The sequence below is a fragment of the Mustela lutreola genome, chromosome 13, assembly GCF_030435805.1.
Source record: "Mustela lutreola isolate mMusLut2 chromosome 13, mMusLut2.pri, whole genome shotgun sequence".
NCBI lineage: Eukaryota > Metazoa > Chordata > Mammalia > Carnivora > Mustelidae > Mustela > Mustela lutreola.
The window spans coordinates 14,584,012-14,600,047 of NC_081302.1; the positions used below are offsets into that span (position 1 = coordinate 14,584,012).

At 47.5% G+C, this 16,036-nt stretch overlaps 1 protein-coding gene across 1 annotated transcript in view; it reads right to left on the bottom strand.

Annotated features, from left to right (window-relative positions):
* Window positions 1–262: 262 nt before the first annotated feature.
* Window positions 263–16,036, bottom strand: part of DNAJC3 (DnaJ heat shock protein family (Hsp40) member C3) — a 63,195-nt gene continuing 47,421 nt past the window's right edge. Inside the window, exons 10-12 of the mRNA XM_059144384.1 lie at window positions 6,080–6,212; window positions 5,149–5,297; window positions 263–3,592 (exon numbers count right to left, since the gene is read on the bottom strand). Of these exons, the coding sequence (XP_059000367.1) occupies window positions 3,435–3,592; window positions 5,149–5,297; window positions 6,080–6,212 (440 nt within the window). The 3' untranslated portion in view covers window positions 263–3,434. The remainder of the gene's footprint in view (window positions 3,593–5,148; window positions 5,298–6,079; window positions 6,213–16,036) is intronic.

A 16,036-nucleotide genomic window follows, 5' to 3' on the forward strand; every position in this document is an offset into this window, starting at 1 on the left:
CCATTTCAATTAATTTTCTCTATGAAAACACTAAATTGAGATGGATTAGTCTTGTCTCATTCAGAACCAGCAACAGCCTTATAGTAGGAGTAGTAGTTTAACTTCTCAAACATCTCCACGTTTTCTTCCTCCACACTCTGCTTTCCACTGCAGGCAAGAGGCCACCGCAGACCAGTGCAAAACCTGTCACTCTACGTAAAGCCACGCAGTGGCTAACTGTACTCTTAAATCATTCAGCAAATGAGATCATCCATTTAAAAAAAAAAAAAAATCCACCTATTAATATCATTTGCAATTGCAGAACCGACTCTGCTACTAACAAAAGGAATGATCTGATTTCGAATAAGGATATTATTTGCCGACAAATTAGCATTTGCCTTCCTCCTTCCTTTAGAAGTACGGGAAAGTCACTACATTCAATTAAGTTGCATGGAGTTCGCGAGCTCACAGCACGGTTGGCACTCAGAGCTTTCGCGAGGCCCTCGCCGGCGCCCTATGCTTAAAGGGAGGCAGCTCCAACCCAGCCTGACTGAGGAAGCGTTTTTAACTTAAGCATCTTATGCATTTTTTTTCATGGCAAATGCCACAACTTCTGTTTTCATGCCTTTGAAGTGAAATTTTCCATTTTCCACCATGAACAGGAAATGCTGCCAATTTCAAATTGTAATTCTATTAACTTTTTTCCTACTTGGTTATTTTCCCCTTTAAAAAATATATATATGGGTAGTTTTTACATTCCATTATCAGAGTCCAAAAAAGTTGTTTTCATACTGATTAAAGATACATTTTTAATACTGACCAAAGAGAAAGATGGTTTAAAGTTAGCATTACGTCCCTCCAATTCACAGTAGTAAACTATTACAGTTGTTTTCGTTTTCAAGTTTTCATTTATCCATACCAAGAAAGCAGAGTTTCAAAAATGGGCAATAAGTTTATTCTCCTTTTAGAACCTTCTCGTGTTTTTAGGCTGATGTGTTTAATACTTGCTGCTGTGGAAAATATCCACAATGTCCAGACAAGTGATACTCCATTTCAGAAGCTTTCCAAAAAGCAAGGAAGGAATTTAAGAAAGGAATCTCCTACAGCTAAGGCTAGGTACCCCTGTGATTTTACTTTTCCAGAAAGAGCCATTTACCAGGTAGCTGCAGGCCCCAGAAACAAGAGCCAGGAGACTGGCAAGTGGAAGGAACCCAACAGCAAGGCAAATGCCTGTCAGTCCCGTGCGGTCCACCGGTGGACGAGCTCTCCCAGCGGGCCGCCGGGACAAAGGCCTGGCCCTCCGCACCCGGAGCCTCTCTCAGGGCCGGGGCGCGGCAGGGCCGGACTTCCCGGCGGACACTGTCCTCAAGTCTCTCTGTGGCGCCGGCACTTGGCACATAGCCCCTTTCTGCACTGAAGACCAGTAAGTAACCGCACATTTCAGTTACGGTGACTAATCTGAGTCCGCGGTAAGATTTCAGGAATGGGAATTACAGGTTTATTACCGGTGTGGACAAAGCCACGTCAGCAGCTGTCTGGGCAGCGCCTGACGGTGAGCGACGGAACCAGCACCGGGACGCAGCTCCCACCGGCCAGCCCAACACCGTCCTGACTCCCTCTGGCTCCTTGGGGTGACTTCTCATCGTCTTCTCTGAATGGAAAGGCAAGTGATTTCATATTACTGTTCTGATTCTGTGTGAAAATTCGTACTTTAAAAGTAGGTAGAGGCCATTGCTAGACTGCAAAACGGTCCCAGTGACATCATGTGCCAAAGAACCAGGCTGGCGAACAACAGTGCTGATGTGATGGAGTCATGAGATCGCTAGGATGAAAGAAACAAAACGAATTTCCCTCAGAGATCCTTTCAGCACTGGCTTGAATTTTGAGACCTTAAAACAAAAGGAAAGCTGCAAACTATTCACTAATTTTCAAAATGCATTAAGTTTATTGGTACGAAACAGACTTTAAATAGGATGCGGAAAGCACACAGGCGTTTTGCTCAGTTCAACTATGTGACATTTTCCCCTCCGTTTAGAGAAATTTCTCCACATGTGTTTCAGGATGACTGTGGAAGGAAAGGCTCTGTGCTTGGCTGCTGTGGCCAGGACCCCTCCCGCCACAGAAATTTAAATGCTTGATTTCAGAAAAACAATATATTAGACCCATACTCATCAGAATGCTCTGAGGCCGAAACAAGAAAACCTTTCCAGAATGAAAGTAGTAATTCTTGACTAAAGTAATTCTCTTAGAGTTTAAATGCAGCATCAGTAGTTCTGTAAATATTTAATGTTCTTGATTAAAGTTAACACTCAGTTTTTAGGGAAAAAAATTATCCAGTATCCAAAGACTGAATAAGTTCGTCTCTTAAAAGGTAAGAAGGGACCGGAAGAGAGGCCTTCTGGATGGTGGGCATGCAGCCAGAGCGACTACATTTGTAAACGTGTATTTTTTTCTAGGGACAAGAACCAGAGGCATCGGGGGCGGGTCAGGGGCGGGGCTCCTGTCTAACCCCGGCCTCAGACAGGGGCGGGGGGCGGGGGGCGGGACTGCAGTCCGGGAGGGTCGGCCAGGACCGGGAGAGGCCGCCCCGCCGCCTTTATTAAAAGCGGGGAGCATGGGAGCAACTTTCCCTTTCTAAGGCAGTCCTGTTGCAGGCAGGTCTGCGGAGCTCCCCACTTCGGTTGGAGCATTTCACTCCGCACCGCAAGCCTACTGCAAGTGACACCACGGCTCTCCGATCTGGACCTACGTCGTGCCTGACTTCTCTTTCGTTCCACGGTAAACCGAAGAGCCCAAATGAGTTTACGGCTCATTCTGCGTCCGCGGTCCTCGTGTTCTCTCGCAGACGCACCGCACACGTCCATCCAGCGTCTACACCCGCAGCGCCACTCCCACCTGGCAGCGGGGTGCCTCAAAGGCGCCGTCCCTCCTGCGGCCGCCGCGCTCAGGCCGGCGGAGATGGAAGCGCGTGTGGCCGCGGAGGCTCTGCCACTTCACGGGTATTTGCGAGCGACTGCGCGACCGGAAGCTAAGCGAAGGTGTCCCTAAGAACGTACGACTCGGAACACTGCCATTCTCTTCGCGAATCCTAAAACACGAGCTCGGGGCTCCGCACCCACGTCGGCACTGCTGTCCTCTGCCCCGCGGCTCCCGCGCGGCCCTGCCGAGGCCCCGGCACAGGCGCGCCCACCGCAGACCCTTCCAGACCCTCCGCGGGTCCGGTCGCAGGGGCTGCTCCGCCCGCCGCAGAGCCGGCCTCTGCCTCCCTGCCGCCGAGCACCCACCAGCCTCCGGCCTAAAATGGATAAAACGATCTTTCCTAGTAAAACAACTCTTTGGTCATGGACAAATTAAAAGATTTGAATTTTTTTTTTTTTCATTAGGATCCTGGAACAAGGTTTCTTTGTGTTTAATCTTTAAAAAAATTAAGGAAGAGGAGCAGAAAAACAGCTGGTTTAATTGAAGTGGAATTTGAATCTAAAAGGTCCGCCTGAGCTGAAGGGATTGAAGCCCTGCCACGAGTTCCAGCTCCTGTGGAAAGGGTTGCCGCCGCCTCCTTGCTGGCTCTCCGCGTCCAGCGGGTCTTCCCCGTCGTCGAACTTCTTCCTCATTTCTAGGAAAGAAAGGCGCGCATCAGAACGCATGTGCGGGTCAGGCACTGGGCTGGGGACTCCCGACTCTGCCCTCAGCACAAGGGGCCGGACACACCTCGGGGCTCTCCCATCCCCAGCCGGCTCCCCGCGGCGCTCTCGGGGGAAAGCCTAGAGGAGGCCCGTCCCGGAGAAGGGGCGGCGTTCAGGGCTGGCAGCGCCCCGTCGCCGAGATTCGGGCCCCCTGCATCTTCTCGCCTCACAAGCATCTACCCAGGGAAAACGTGCTCTGGAAAACAGGAACTGCGGAGGAGGAGAGCTCCGAAAGTCCCACGCCTGGGGTCAAAGAGCCACGTCCCCACCCGGCCCCAGCAACGCAGTCCCAACCTCGCCAACCCTGCGAGCGTCTGACTGGCTTCCTGGGCCTCGGTCTTGGATCCGAGCAGGGCGGGGTTCCCGGGCACCGCTCAGGAGGCCGCCTGCGCGGCAGTCCCCGGCAGGGCCGAGGAAGGTCCCGATGAGACCGAGACTAAGGCTGACGAAGGGGACCGAGGAACGCTGCGGCGGGGCAGGAGGGCAGCCTAGCGTCCTCCGAGACCGCGAGAACGAGTTCCTCCTTAAAGCAGGAACAGCGGCTGGGAAAAAGTGACAACACAAAAGAACTCGTAGCGACTGCAAGGGCAGTTCTTGAAGCTTCTGTGACCGTCCGTCCCCCGTGCTCGGTGCGAGCTCAGGGGACAGACGGAGCATGGCGGGGACAAGCCTCTGCTGAGCACAGAACGGCGCATCCCGCGGACTCCGGAAGGGCGTGTCTGCTCTCTTGTGGGGTGCGCAGAGGCCCACAGAGCTTCCACTCCAGGGCTTAAGCAGATGTTCAAAAAAGATCTGCCAAATGGGTATAAGGTGTGATTTCCTTCTATTTCTGGCGAATCTGTCTAGCTCAAGTCTAGCTCCTGCTGACACCGAAGACATACAAAAGGAAGAGTTATTCGCTTCCGTTACATTCCCCCGGAAATGTCCAAACATCGTTCAGTATTACCTAATTTCTCCGTCTTCTCTCATTTCCCAGGCCCTGTCAGCGCACGGTAACAGCATTTCCAGCAACCAGCAAAGCTAACCAACCCCGGACTTGGGGCAAGATTCCCGGGGAACACAGACGACAGGCAGCCCCCGCCCGGGCTGGGGTACGTTCAGGCCTGGCACCCCGGCTCCCTACTCAAGCGCCTCCAGGTTCCAGAGGAAGAATCTGTCATCATCGGTCTGGGGAGGTGGAGGGAACCTAGAACCTCCCCTCACTGTGGTGCTTTCCTGTCGCCCGCGCGAGAGCGGAGACTGGGCTCTGGTCACTTGTGCAGGAAGCGGGGCGTCAAACCGGGCCTCCCGCTTCCGAATCTGCCGCTGCCCGACCGCGCGGGGCCCAGGAGGGCGGGAGTGTGGCGGGGGCGGGCCTGGGGCTGGACTCGCGGAGCTGCGAGGCGGGGGAGCCCGCCCAGCCCCGCGTCTGCCTCCGCCCCAGTCGGCGAAGCAGCGGAGCTAGTAAGTCACGGCCGGGGCCTCGGCCGCCTGCAGAGACCCGTACCTGGATCCGAGAGAACTTCTTTAGCAGCCGCTATGTCGATGAACTTCTTCTCTGCTTTTTTCTTTTCTTCCTCATTCTGGAAGTTATCTGGGTGCCACTGCAGAGCTAATTTTCGGTATGCTTTAATGATTTCTTGCTTTTTGGCGTTTCTGAGCAGTATTAAGATTAACGCTCATTAGTCAAGAAGTGCCACCTCACCGCCCCGGAAACTCAGACAGTCACGATCCCGCAGGCAGCCCCGCGGCCTGCTCTTCCCGTCCGCGCCAGTGTGGCCACGGCCGCGCGCCTAACCTGCGCTTCTGGGGGATCATTAAAGCTGCTTCAGAATCTCAATGGGAAGAAATTACTTTTGATCTTTGCAGTTTTCTCTCTTAAAAAAAAAAATCAGACCCATTTTTAAACTTTCTGAATTTCCGACCCACCTGATAACAATTCCTGGCATTAAGAACTAACTGTGACTCTGAACCACACTCCTGTTTTGCTTCTGGTTTCCTTCGTTCTGGTCAGACCTTCGATTGAAAGACTGATGGTTCCCTTGCACAGAGAAGGTGGATCTTGTATCATTTACCTAGCTTTTGTCTCTCCGTTCGTGTATTAATTCTCGAAGTGCCACTTTATTCTTAGGCCTGAAGAAGTTTGCTTTTCCCCCTCCTGTCCCCCCAAAAGAAAGCTCACTCCTCTTCACCCTTCCCCAAAAGTCTAGGCCAGGGCCTACTCATGCTACAGCGTCCTCCCTCTGTCGCCAACTACTAAGTCCCCCAGCCTTGCAGTGCTAGTCTCTTTAAAGAAATCTACCTGTAACAAAATAGCTGTCTGATGGTTACGATGTGAAAGATGGTTAGGTTTGATCCAGGACCGAAATTACATAAAGTAAGGAACTCAATCAGAGGAGGAAAAAAGAAAATAACAATGTAAATTTTAAATAACTCACCTTTTTACTCCCAAGATTTTATAATAATCTCGTTTCTGTGACTGTTTCAATAGCCTCTGTGCCTTCTCTAGACCTTCCCGAATCTGCTGGTCATTTTCATTGTGTTCCTGTGCAGTTTCGTAATCCTGAATAGCTGTCACGAGGTTTAAGATAACGCTGTTAAAGGAACCAGAACTTACAACCTCTACTTATCCTGTCAGGCTGATCTCGCCATTACTGCTAAGAGCCTAAGAGATGGTGATGATTTTGTTAGGCAACTTATGAAAGGCATAATTAAAGCTGGATTTAGGTAGCTTTTTCCTCCCATTCAATAAAACTCACTGCTGTTTACTCGCCCACCTTCCCTCCGGCACAGCTTCACATCCACACTTGACACAAGGCAGCCTTTCCATCACTGTGACTGAACTGATCCTTACATAGGAAAATAAGACGGTGGCAAAGGAAATCTGCACCATCAGCTACAGGTCCACAATTCAGAAGAATCAGAGGCTTAGAAAGGGAGCAAGGGGAAGCACCAGCAATCAGAGTGTCGAAGTCCTAGGGATTTCAACAGGAACTATTACAAACCTGCTTTCTTAAGCTACTGGTCAAAGCAGAGGACACTGTCCTGGTGTGGGACGTCTGGTTAACAATCCACATCACAGCTTTTGCCTTATTTTAGAATACCTGAGTATCTAGAACACAAAGCATCAGGAGATCTAAGTCATGTAGAAAAGCGTCAACATAGCAAGCCCGAGACTGTTCTCCTTCGAAAGGCCCGCTGGCAAGGTCAGTCCTGGCTGGCATCTCAGAAGATGGCCTTCAGGAGCGCTCCCCCATCACCTGGTGAGAATGGCTCACCAGGCCTCAGTGTTTGTACAGATAATGTTTATGTGAAATATCGTCTTTCCCTCTGGGAATCTGGGTGCTGGCACGGCAGAAGGTGCCCGGCTGACCCCTCATGAATGTCCCGGGCACCGGCGCTCCAGCGAGCTTCCCCAGCAGACAGCACCTTGCACGTCTGGAGGAACCGCAGCTCGTCCTATCATTTCAAAGAGAAAGACTCTTGGAATCCTCTACTGCTTTTCTCTGGAGTTTGTGCCACGTGTCTTTTCCCTTTCCTGATGTTACTCTGTGTCCTTTCAGTAGAATAAATCTCAGCCTGAGTCCCACTGTGTGCTGAGTCCCATGTGTGCTACGAAGTCCCCAAATCTGGGAGTGGTCTTGAGGAGCAGACATCTCAAATAAGGGACTGTTAGGTCCGAATTCTAGTTTCTATGTGAGTGCATTTCACTATAGGGAAAACATCTCTCTGGATAACATGTCTGAGGATTCGTACTGGCCACGGCTCATCCTGGAAGGGATTCAGGGAGGCACCGGGTCCTCCTGACAAACTGCCAGAAGGTCAACAGCGGCCTAACACCCCGTCACAATGCCTAGCGCTTCCCTCACTCTATCTCACCACACAGACATCAGCCGTTTCCCGTGAGGACAGGACAATAAGATATTCTGAGAGAGACCACCTTCACATAACTTTTATTACAGTATATTATAATTATTCTAGTACTACTGATCTCTTACTATGCCTGATTTATAAGTTAGACTTTATCATGGGTATATATGGGTAAGAAAAAAATAGTATATTTCGGGCTGGATGTGATCTGCAGTTTTAGGCATCCACTGGGGGTCTTGAAAGGCATCCCCCGCAGATTAAGGGAGAATGACTGAAATTTGCCTGAACTACAGAGAAAAATGAACCAATACTACCTCAGGTCCATGGCGGGGGGGTGGGGAGGGGGAGTGACACACATTTCAAGCTTTTATTCTAAGTCCTGCCTCAATGCATTAATACTAAAAATATGAAACTACAGCCCTCCAACTCAGTGACATCATAAAATACCTTTCCAATTTAGATCACAAACCTGTCATAGTAGTGAGGTTTGAATTAACAACTACTAACCATAGTACTCAGTATCACAAGCTAGTAAGGAAACGTACTTTGAAGGAATTCGATACAAGAGGAAAATGTTTCAATACATGCAATTTTGCTATTTATGCAAACTCTACATTTAAAACATATTTTCATTCTTAAATGTTCAGAGTATCTCCTCCAAAGCAGGCTTCTATAGCCTATCCTTTTATTAAAACTTAAGGTGGACACATTTCTCCCAATCCAGAAAAAATATAAGGTTGTTTCCTACATTCACATCATTACAGGCAGGTAATTTAATTAGAAACTTAGTATGGGTTTTGTTAAAACTTCCCACAGACATAAATGAGATAGATCATTTTTAATTATATTTTCTCAGATTCTACCCTCCAAGGAGTCATCTTTAAAGAAAAAGTAAGTAACATCCAATTATGTTTCTCCTATACTGTAATTAAGCAACCACACAAAGTAGAATAAGTTAGAAATATTAAGACCCTGAAAAAAAAATCTATTACATATTAGCCAATTCATTTTCTATCCTCTGAACCTAAAAAAACTTCCCAAATCCTTTTTCTTCCATACTCCCCACTCAGTTCTTCCTAAGGCACAGTGCAAACAAGGAAGCACAGGAGCGCGCCTCCCTTGCGTCCCACTCCCCCTCCGAAAGGACAAGATGATGATGGGACTGTGGCAGCACTAAAAACAGACCAGAAATTTTCCTAAATTTCTGAAAGAGAGGAAGCAAATGGATTATTAATAATTAATAAACCTAAGTAGAGAAAACCACCATCCAAGTAGAAGCCCGAGCAGATTGCGGAGCCATTCTTTTTGGCCAAGCACCGAGGGTCTGTGAGATGGCGAAGCCCCCCTTCGCAGCCACCCCGCGGGGCCCAGAACCAGCTGCGAAGCTGAGTCGCAACTGTGCCCAAGCAGAGGCCGCGGGGACCACGAACAGATGCAGAGCCCAGCCCCCGGGCACTCGAGATCTCCACGGCAGACCTGACCTGACCGAGGAAAAGCGGTTCCACCCGGAATGTCAACACACGGAAGGACCCGAGCAGGAGAGTCCGGCAACTAACGCGCCGCTCCCCCGCAACTAGCAAGACAGCGAGGCCCACAGGCAAGTCTTCCCGCGAACCAGTCCTCCCCACTTCAAGCCTGCCCGCAGCTCCCCAGGGCAGAAGCAGCATTCCAAAGACAGATGTGCACGGCTGCAAACAACTGCCCCCTTTCACTCCACAGTCCATCAGCAAATCCCAGATCAGCTTCCCTTCAAAACGCACCCGGAGTGGCGCGGCCGCCGTCACCACGGCCCGGCGCCCGCTACGCCGCAGGCCGACCTCGGTACACCTGAGCAGCTGCCACAGCTCCGGAACAGCTGCTCCCCACTTGCATCCTCCTTCCCCGAGCAGTCTGCTCTCAGGACAGGGACTCAGACGGCCTTTTAAAGAGCACATCAGACCCTGTATAATATGCCCACGGAATACCAATCTCCTCCTCCTGAGTATCAAGCAAAACAGTCTGCACCAGGGCTGCTAAAATGAGCTCGTGTCAGCTGAATCCAAGATGAGAGGGGGAAGCAAATCGTGAGAAAGCTCAATGGCAAAAAAAAATAATAATAATAAAAATAAATAAAATCACAGAAAATACACTTTCTGGGTGTATGGGTTCACCCTACAGTGACAGCTTCTATCCTTTGCATATTGTGAGAACCGTGAAATCCAGAGCCCGACGGTGAGTTAAAGCAGAGGCCTTACTGGGGAAAAGTCGGGAACAAAGACAAGAGCAAATTGTCTTGGGCAACACGTGTCAGGAGCCCCCGACAACCAGCCCCCTGCAACCATGCGCGCTCTGAAGGTGCGGGGCTCATTCTCAGTGCAAAAAGATCTACACCTTTGGTAGCAAAGGAGCAGCCGGGCCGGCAGCAGATGACCTGGACACGGTGTGGCTCAGAGCAGCAGAGAGGGCGGGGCCGTACAGAGAGGCCCTTTCAGCAGGAGGCAGGATGTCTGTGCAAACTGAAGCCCAGACTAGTGCAACTGTTACATACAGAAGGCTGCCCCGCCCCTGGTGCTCCATGACGCGCGCGCGCGCGCGCGCACACACACACACACACACACACACACTTCACACAGCCAAGGCACTTTCCGACGAATAGGGCAGGATAAGCCAAGTCCTTTTATGATCATCTTGTTTTAAACAGTACGGCATCAATTCAAAGACAATTTTTAAACTGCAACAGAAGAGAGCACCTAAACTTGCCTGATGAACATACATCAGAACAACAGCCCAAATACATGAAAATTCTGAGCAGACATTATGGCATGAATTTTTTAAAAATCCAATCACCTCTTTTAAGGGTACTCACAAAGCAGAATAAGAACTCAACAAAGAGGGGCACCTGAGTAGCTCAGATGGTTGGGAGTCTGTCTTCGGCTCAGGTCATGACCTCAGGGCCCTGGGATCGAGCCCCACATCAGGCTCCCTGCTTGGTGGGAAGCCCGCTTCTCCCTCTCCTCTGCTTCCCCCCTGCTTCTGCTCTCTCAAATGAATAAATAAAACCTTAAAAAACAAAAACAAAAACACTCAGCAAAAAGACAAAGAGAAGATAAAAATGTGAGTAGTTAATACTCAAAAAGATCAAAACTATCACAGAAGTACAGATGAAATGAGGATCAGCCCATGAAGCAGAAGCAAATGGGAAAAAAATAAGGACATAATGAAATGGAAATAAAGAGTTTAAAAGGACTAGAGAAAAAAATGGCAGCTTTACATAACAACTGGCTAGGAAAGCGAGAAGGCCCAAATTTTCTGAGTTCTTACAACCAGTGGGGCTTCAAGCCTGGGATTTCAGGGCTCAGCGCGCCTGGCTCTGGGAGAGCTCCGAGGACACGGCATCGCTCTGAGAGAAGGCAGAGCAGTCACCCGCGGACACACAGCATGGAAACAGCCACCTGAAGCACACCCCGGCACACAGCAGGCAGGTTACTCGCTTGTTTCAGAGTGTGTCCCGGAAAGGCAGCATTCTCAGAGAGACCCCTCTGGGGACAAAGGAACCGGTGGCCAGTGCCATTTCCCTGCCGCCTGGCTCAGGGTAAGTACAGAGCCACCGGCAGGAACCGGGGCAGTACCAACACTCGCCACCTCATCTGCTTACACCCAGCGCCACCAACACTATGCTGCAGAAGAACCGCCCGTCCCGGGCGTGCCTGCCTCAGTCCCAGTAGGCGGGCGGCCCCCCGCAAGACCCGCACCAACTCCTGCCGGCACCGCGGCTCCCCATCTGGGAGTCGTGTGAGGCCCTGGTTCCAACAGCAACAGGTCATGTCTCACAAGCCGACCAGAGCACATCTGGTTGAAACTCAGCACAGTCAGGCCAGGGACCAAACACTGCCCACAACTGGCAAGCAGAGCCTCTGCGGACGATGGCGTGAAGGATAAAGTGGCCAGGACACGGGAGGGCACACCCTGGACACACTCCCCGAAGCGGCAGGCCCTGGGGCACAGGGGATACTGCGTGGCAGGGGACTGTAGTGCCTCTTCTTCAGAAGGCCATCCCCCTCGAGAACAGGAGAAAGAGCTGACTTTCCTCACACACAGAAACAGGCACAGAGACTTCGACAAATGAGAAGACGGAAGAATTTATCCCAAATGAAAGAAGAGGACGAGGCCACAGCCACAGATCTAAGTGAGAAAGATCTAAGTAACATGCCTGACGGAGAATTGACAGCAATGACTGATCGGTCACAGGGATTCTCAGTGGACTTCAGAAAGAGTAGAGAACATCAGTGAGATGATTAACACAGAGATAAGGAATAACACAGCAGAAATAAAGGGCCCAATAAACAAAATGAGAAACACACCTATGGAAAGACCACCCACTGCCATCTGATCGCCACGACCACCTTTGAGAGACCCACATTTTCGTATCAAAACAGTGCCTTTTGGACTTGGGACTTTTGGAACTAATTCTCTTTTCATTTGTGGCTGAATGTCATACGTACAATAAATAATCTCTTCTGCTGTCTTAGCTGAAGAAAAAAAAGATACTAGCAAACCAAATACAACAATATATTAAAAAGATCATTCAACACCATCAAGTGGGATTTATTCCTGGGTGCAAGTGTGGTGCAGTATTTGCAAACCAACCACAGCAATGATACATCACATCCGTAAGAGGAAGGATAAGAACCATATAATCATTCCAGTAGATGCAGAAAAAGCATTACACAAAGTACAACATGCATTCATGATTAAACAAAACAAAACAAAACCCTCAGCAAAGTAGGTATAGAGGGAACACACCTCAACATAATAAAGGCCATATATGAAAACCCCACAGCAAACATCATCCTCAATGAGGAAAAACTGAGAGCCTTTTCCCTAAGGTCAGGAACAAGATAAGGATGTCCGTTCTCACCACTTCTATTCAACAAAGCACTGGAAATCCTAGCCACAGCAATCAGACAACAGAAAGAAATAGAAGGCATCCAAATCAGTAAAGAAGAAATAAAACTTCCACTCTTTACAGATTACATGATACTATACACAGAAAACCCAAAAAGATTCAATTGAGAAACAGCTAGAACAGATCAAGAAATTAATTAAAGTCACAGGATACAAAATCAATCCACAGAAATCTGCTGCATTCCACCAATAATAAAGCATCAGAAAGAGAAATGAAAAACAATCCCATTTACAGTTGCACCCCCAAAATAAGATACCCAGGGATAAACCTAGCCAAAGAGGTGAAAGTCTTGTACTCTGAAAACTATAAAACACTGATGAAAGAAACTGAAAACGACACAAAGAAATGGAAAGACATTCTATGCTCACAGATTGGAAGAACAACTATTGTTAAAATGTCTACACTACCCAAAACAATCTATACATTTAATGCACTCCCTCTCAAAACACCAACAGCATCTTTCACAGGCTGAAAAAAAACTATCCTAACATTTGTATGGAACCACGTTAGACCACAAATAGCCACAGCAATCTTGAAAAGCAAAGCTGGAGGCATCGCAATTCCAGGCGCTACGTCAAAATAAAAAGCTTCTGCACAACGAAGGAAAGGATGAACAAAACTAAAAGGTAACCTACTAAATGGGAGAAGATCCCTGCGGTGACATATCCAGTAAAGGAATAGTATCCAAAATATATAAAGAACGCATAAAACTCAACACCCCAAAAAAACAAATAATCCAATTTTAAAATAGGCAGAAGACATGAACTGACTGACACTGCTTCAAAGAAGACATCCAGATGGTCAACAGACACCTGATAAGATGCTCATCATCACTCTCATTAGGGAAATGCATATCAAAACTATAATGAGTTATCAGCTCAAAGCTGTCAGAATGGCTAAAACCAATACAAGAAGCAACAGGTGCTGGCAAGGATGTGCAGAAAAAGGAACCCTCTTACCACTGTTGGTGGGAATGCAAGCTGGTGCGGCCACTCTGTAAAATAGTACAGAGGTTCCTCAAAAAGTTAAAACTAGAACGACCCTACAACCTAGGAATTGCATTACTGGGTATTTACCCAAAGAATACAAAAATACTAATTCAAGGGGATACAAGCACTTCTATGTGCATAACAGCATTATTCACAACAGCCAAGATATGGAAGCCCCAAGTGTCCCTGGATAGATGAAAAGATAAAGATGTGGTTATTTAGGGGCGCCTGGGTGGCTCGAATGGTTGAGCCTCTGCCTTCAGCCCAAGTCACGCTCTCAGGGTCCTGGGATCGAGCCCTGCATCAGGTTCCCTGCTCAGTGGGAAGCCTACTTCCCTCTTTCCCTCTGCCTGCCTCGTGATCTCTCTCTGTCAAGTAAATTAATTTTTTTTTAAAAGATGTGGTATTTATCTACAACAGAATATAATAAAGACTGAAATCTTGCCACTGCAATGACACGGATAGAGCTGGCGAGTATAATGTTAAGTGAAAGAAGTCAGTCAGTGAACGACCAATACCATGTGATTTCATTCACTGTGAAATTTAAGAAACACAACACAACAAGCAAAAGGAAAAAGAGACAAATCAAGGAACCGACACTTTTTTTTTAAGTAATCTCTACATCCAGAGTGGGGCTCAAATTCACAATGCCAAGATTAAGAGTCACATGCTTTACCGAATAAGCCAGCCAGATGCCCTTCAGGCTCTTAACTCTAGAGAACAAACTGATGGTTCCCAGAGTGGGAGTGGGGAGGGGAAGGGTGAAATGGGCGACAGAGATCCCGGAGTGCGCCAGTGACTGAAATAAAAACTTTAAAAAATGGTTAAGACGGCCAATTTTATATGACTTTTCCTACAAGAAAAATAAAAATAAAATAAGTGGTATAGTCAGACTCAAATTCAGGACTAATTCTAAATCCCATACTCTTTCCACTATGACCTTATCGATAAACTAGGCTCATTCGTCCAGCCAGTGTGGTGGCCAGCTACGTGCTGGGCACAAGTAGCAGAAACAGATCAGCTAATAAAACAGACGCAGGTCCTCACGCTGCTTACATTCTAGCCAATACAACTGCTTACCTCATAAGGACACTTGAATCATCCCTATATTCAAAGGAACTTTATCTACATTTAGTAAGGCCTGAATGTCCGTTTGCTCCTCTCAAAAACTATGAAAAGAATTACACATATAGATCCGAAGAGCCGCCTTCATTTTTCATGACCTCAGAGGCATCCACAAACAACAATCTTACTTTACTTACTTTCTTGTGAGTGGAATCCCCTAATACCTTTCCTGTCATAATCCCCAAATTAATAAATCTCTATGTTCCATTATTCACTACAAACCTTGTTTTTCTTTATCCATTACATTCTTATCACTTTGAATTGCTTATTTAAAAAAAGATAAAACCAGTAAAGAGAATATAGAAAGCCTCATATTTCAAAACGTGATTTAGCCTAGTTAATAAGAGTACCAGTCATCCACATCATTTGTTAAACCTCCAACTCAAATCTAAACAATGCAAGTAATACACTTCAGTTTGAATTATAGAGGCCCCCTTGGCACCCCACCCCAGCCTCAAACGGAGAGACCTAGTAAGCCCATTCCCAACCTCTCCGTGAAGTTGCTTGATTGCCATACTTTGGACTCAAACAACCATTTTTATTCTAAAACATAATTCAGAAAGATTCCCCAGTATACAATCCAAACATACCAACGAAGACAAATAAATTCCTATTTAAAAGATATTTTAAAGGGAAAAACAGACCCCAAAGACGGATCTATTCTATTAAATCAGTGCTAAGCATCTTTTTCTTCAAGAATGAAGCTATCCAGTTTCCCTAAAAAACAAGTCAGTTTAGCATTCAAGTGACAGAAGCATCTTCAAATTATCTTTAGCGGCCTACAAGACTTAACCTCCTTTGAACAGCTAAGCTTTTTATATTCTTCTGCAACTTCTCTAATTTCACAATAAGAACTGAGGATTTAAATACAGATGACAGAAGTACCTGTGATGAACTCCCCAAAACTAATGGAATGCAAACTCCTATACTACAGCCCATCTCACCGAGTACACAGAGTAGCTCAGAAGTGTAGAGAAACGGTGCTAACAGGGTTTTCTTGAAGATCATTCTGATTACATACATTTCAAGCCTCACTCAAACCAAGGTCTATACTGTAAAATGTCCCACAAATAGCAGTACCTAGAGTTGTCATCACTCACAGGAAACTGCTTAGGAGCAAGATTCTTGTCAAACTCTGAAAAGCAGGAAAAAAGTCAACGTTCAGTGTGTCTTAAAATATAATCAAATGAGAGGCACCTGGGTGGCTCAGTCAGTTACACATCCCAACTCTTGATTTTTGCTTAGGTCACAACCTCAGAGACATGAGAACAAGCCCCGCTGGGCGTGGAGCCTGCTTAGGATTCCCACTTTCCGTCTGCCTCTTCTGCTCCCTACATGCACGCCTGCTCGCTCTCTCAAAAAAAAAAAGTTCCACAAACCTACCTGAATTACCACTGCTGCAGATGCATTCTCAGTGCATTTAAAATGTTATCCAGGATTACCACTTCCCATAATATAATTATTTT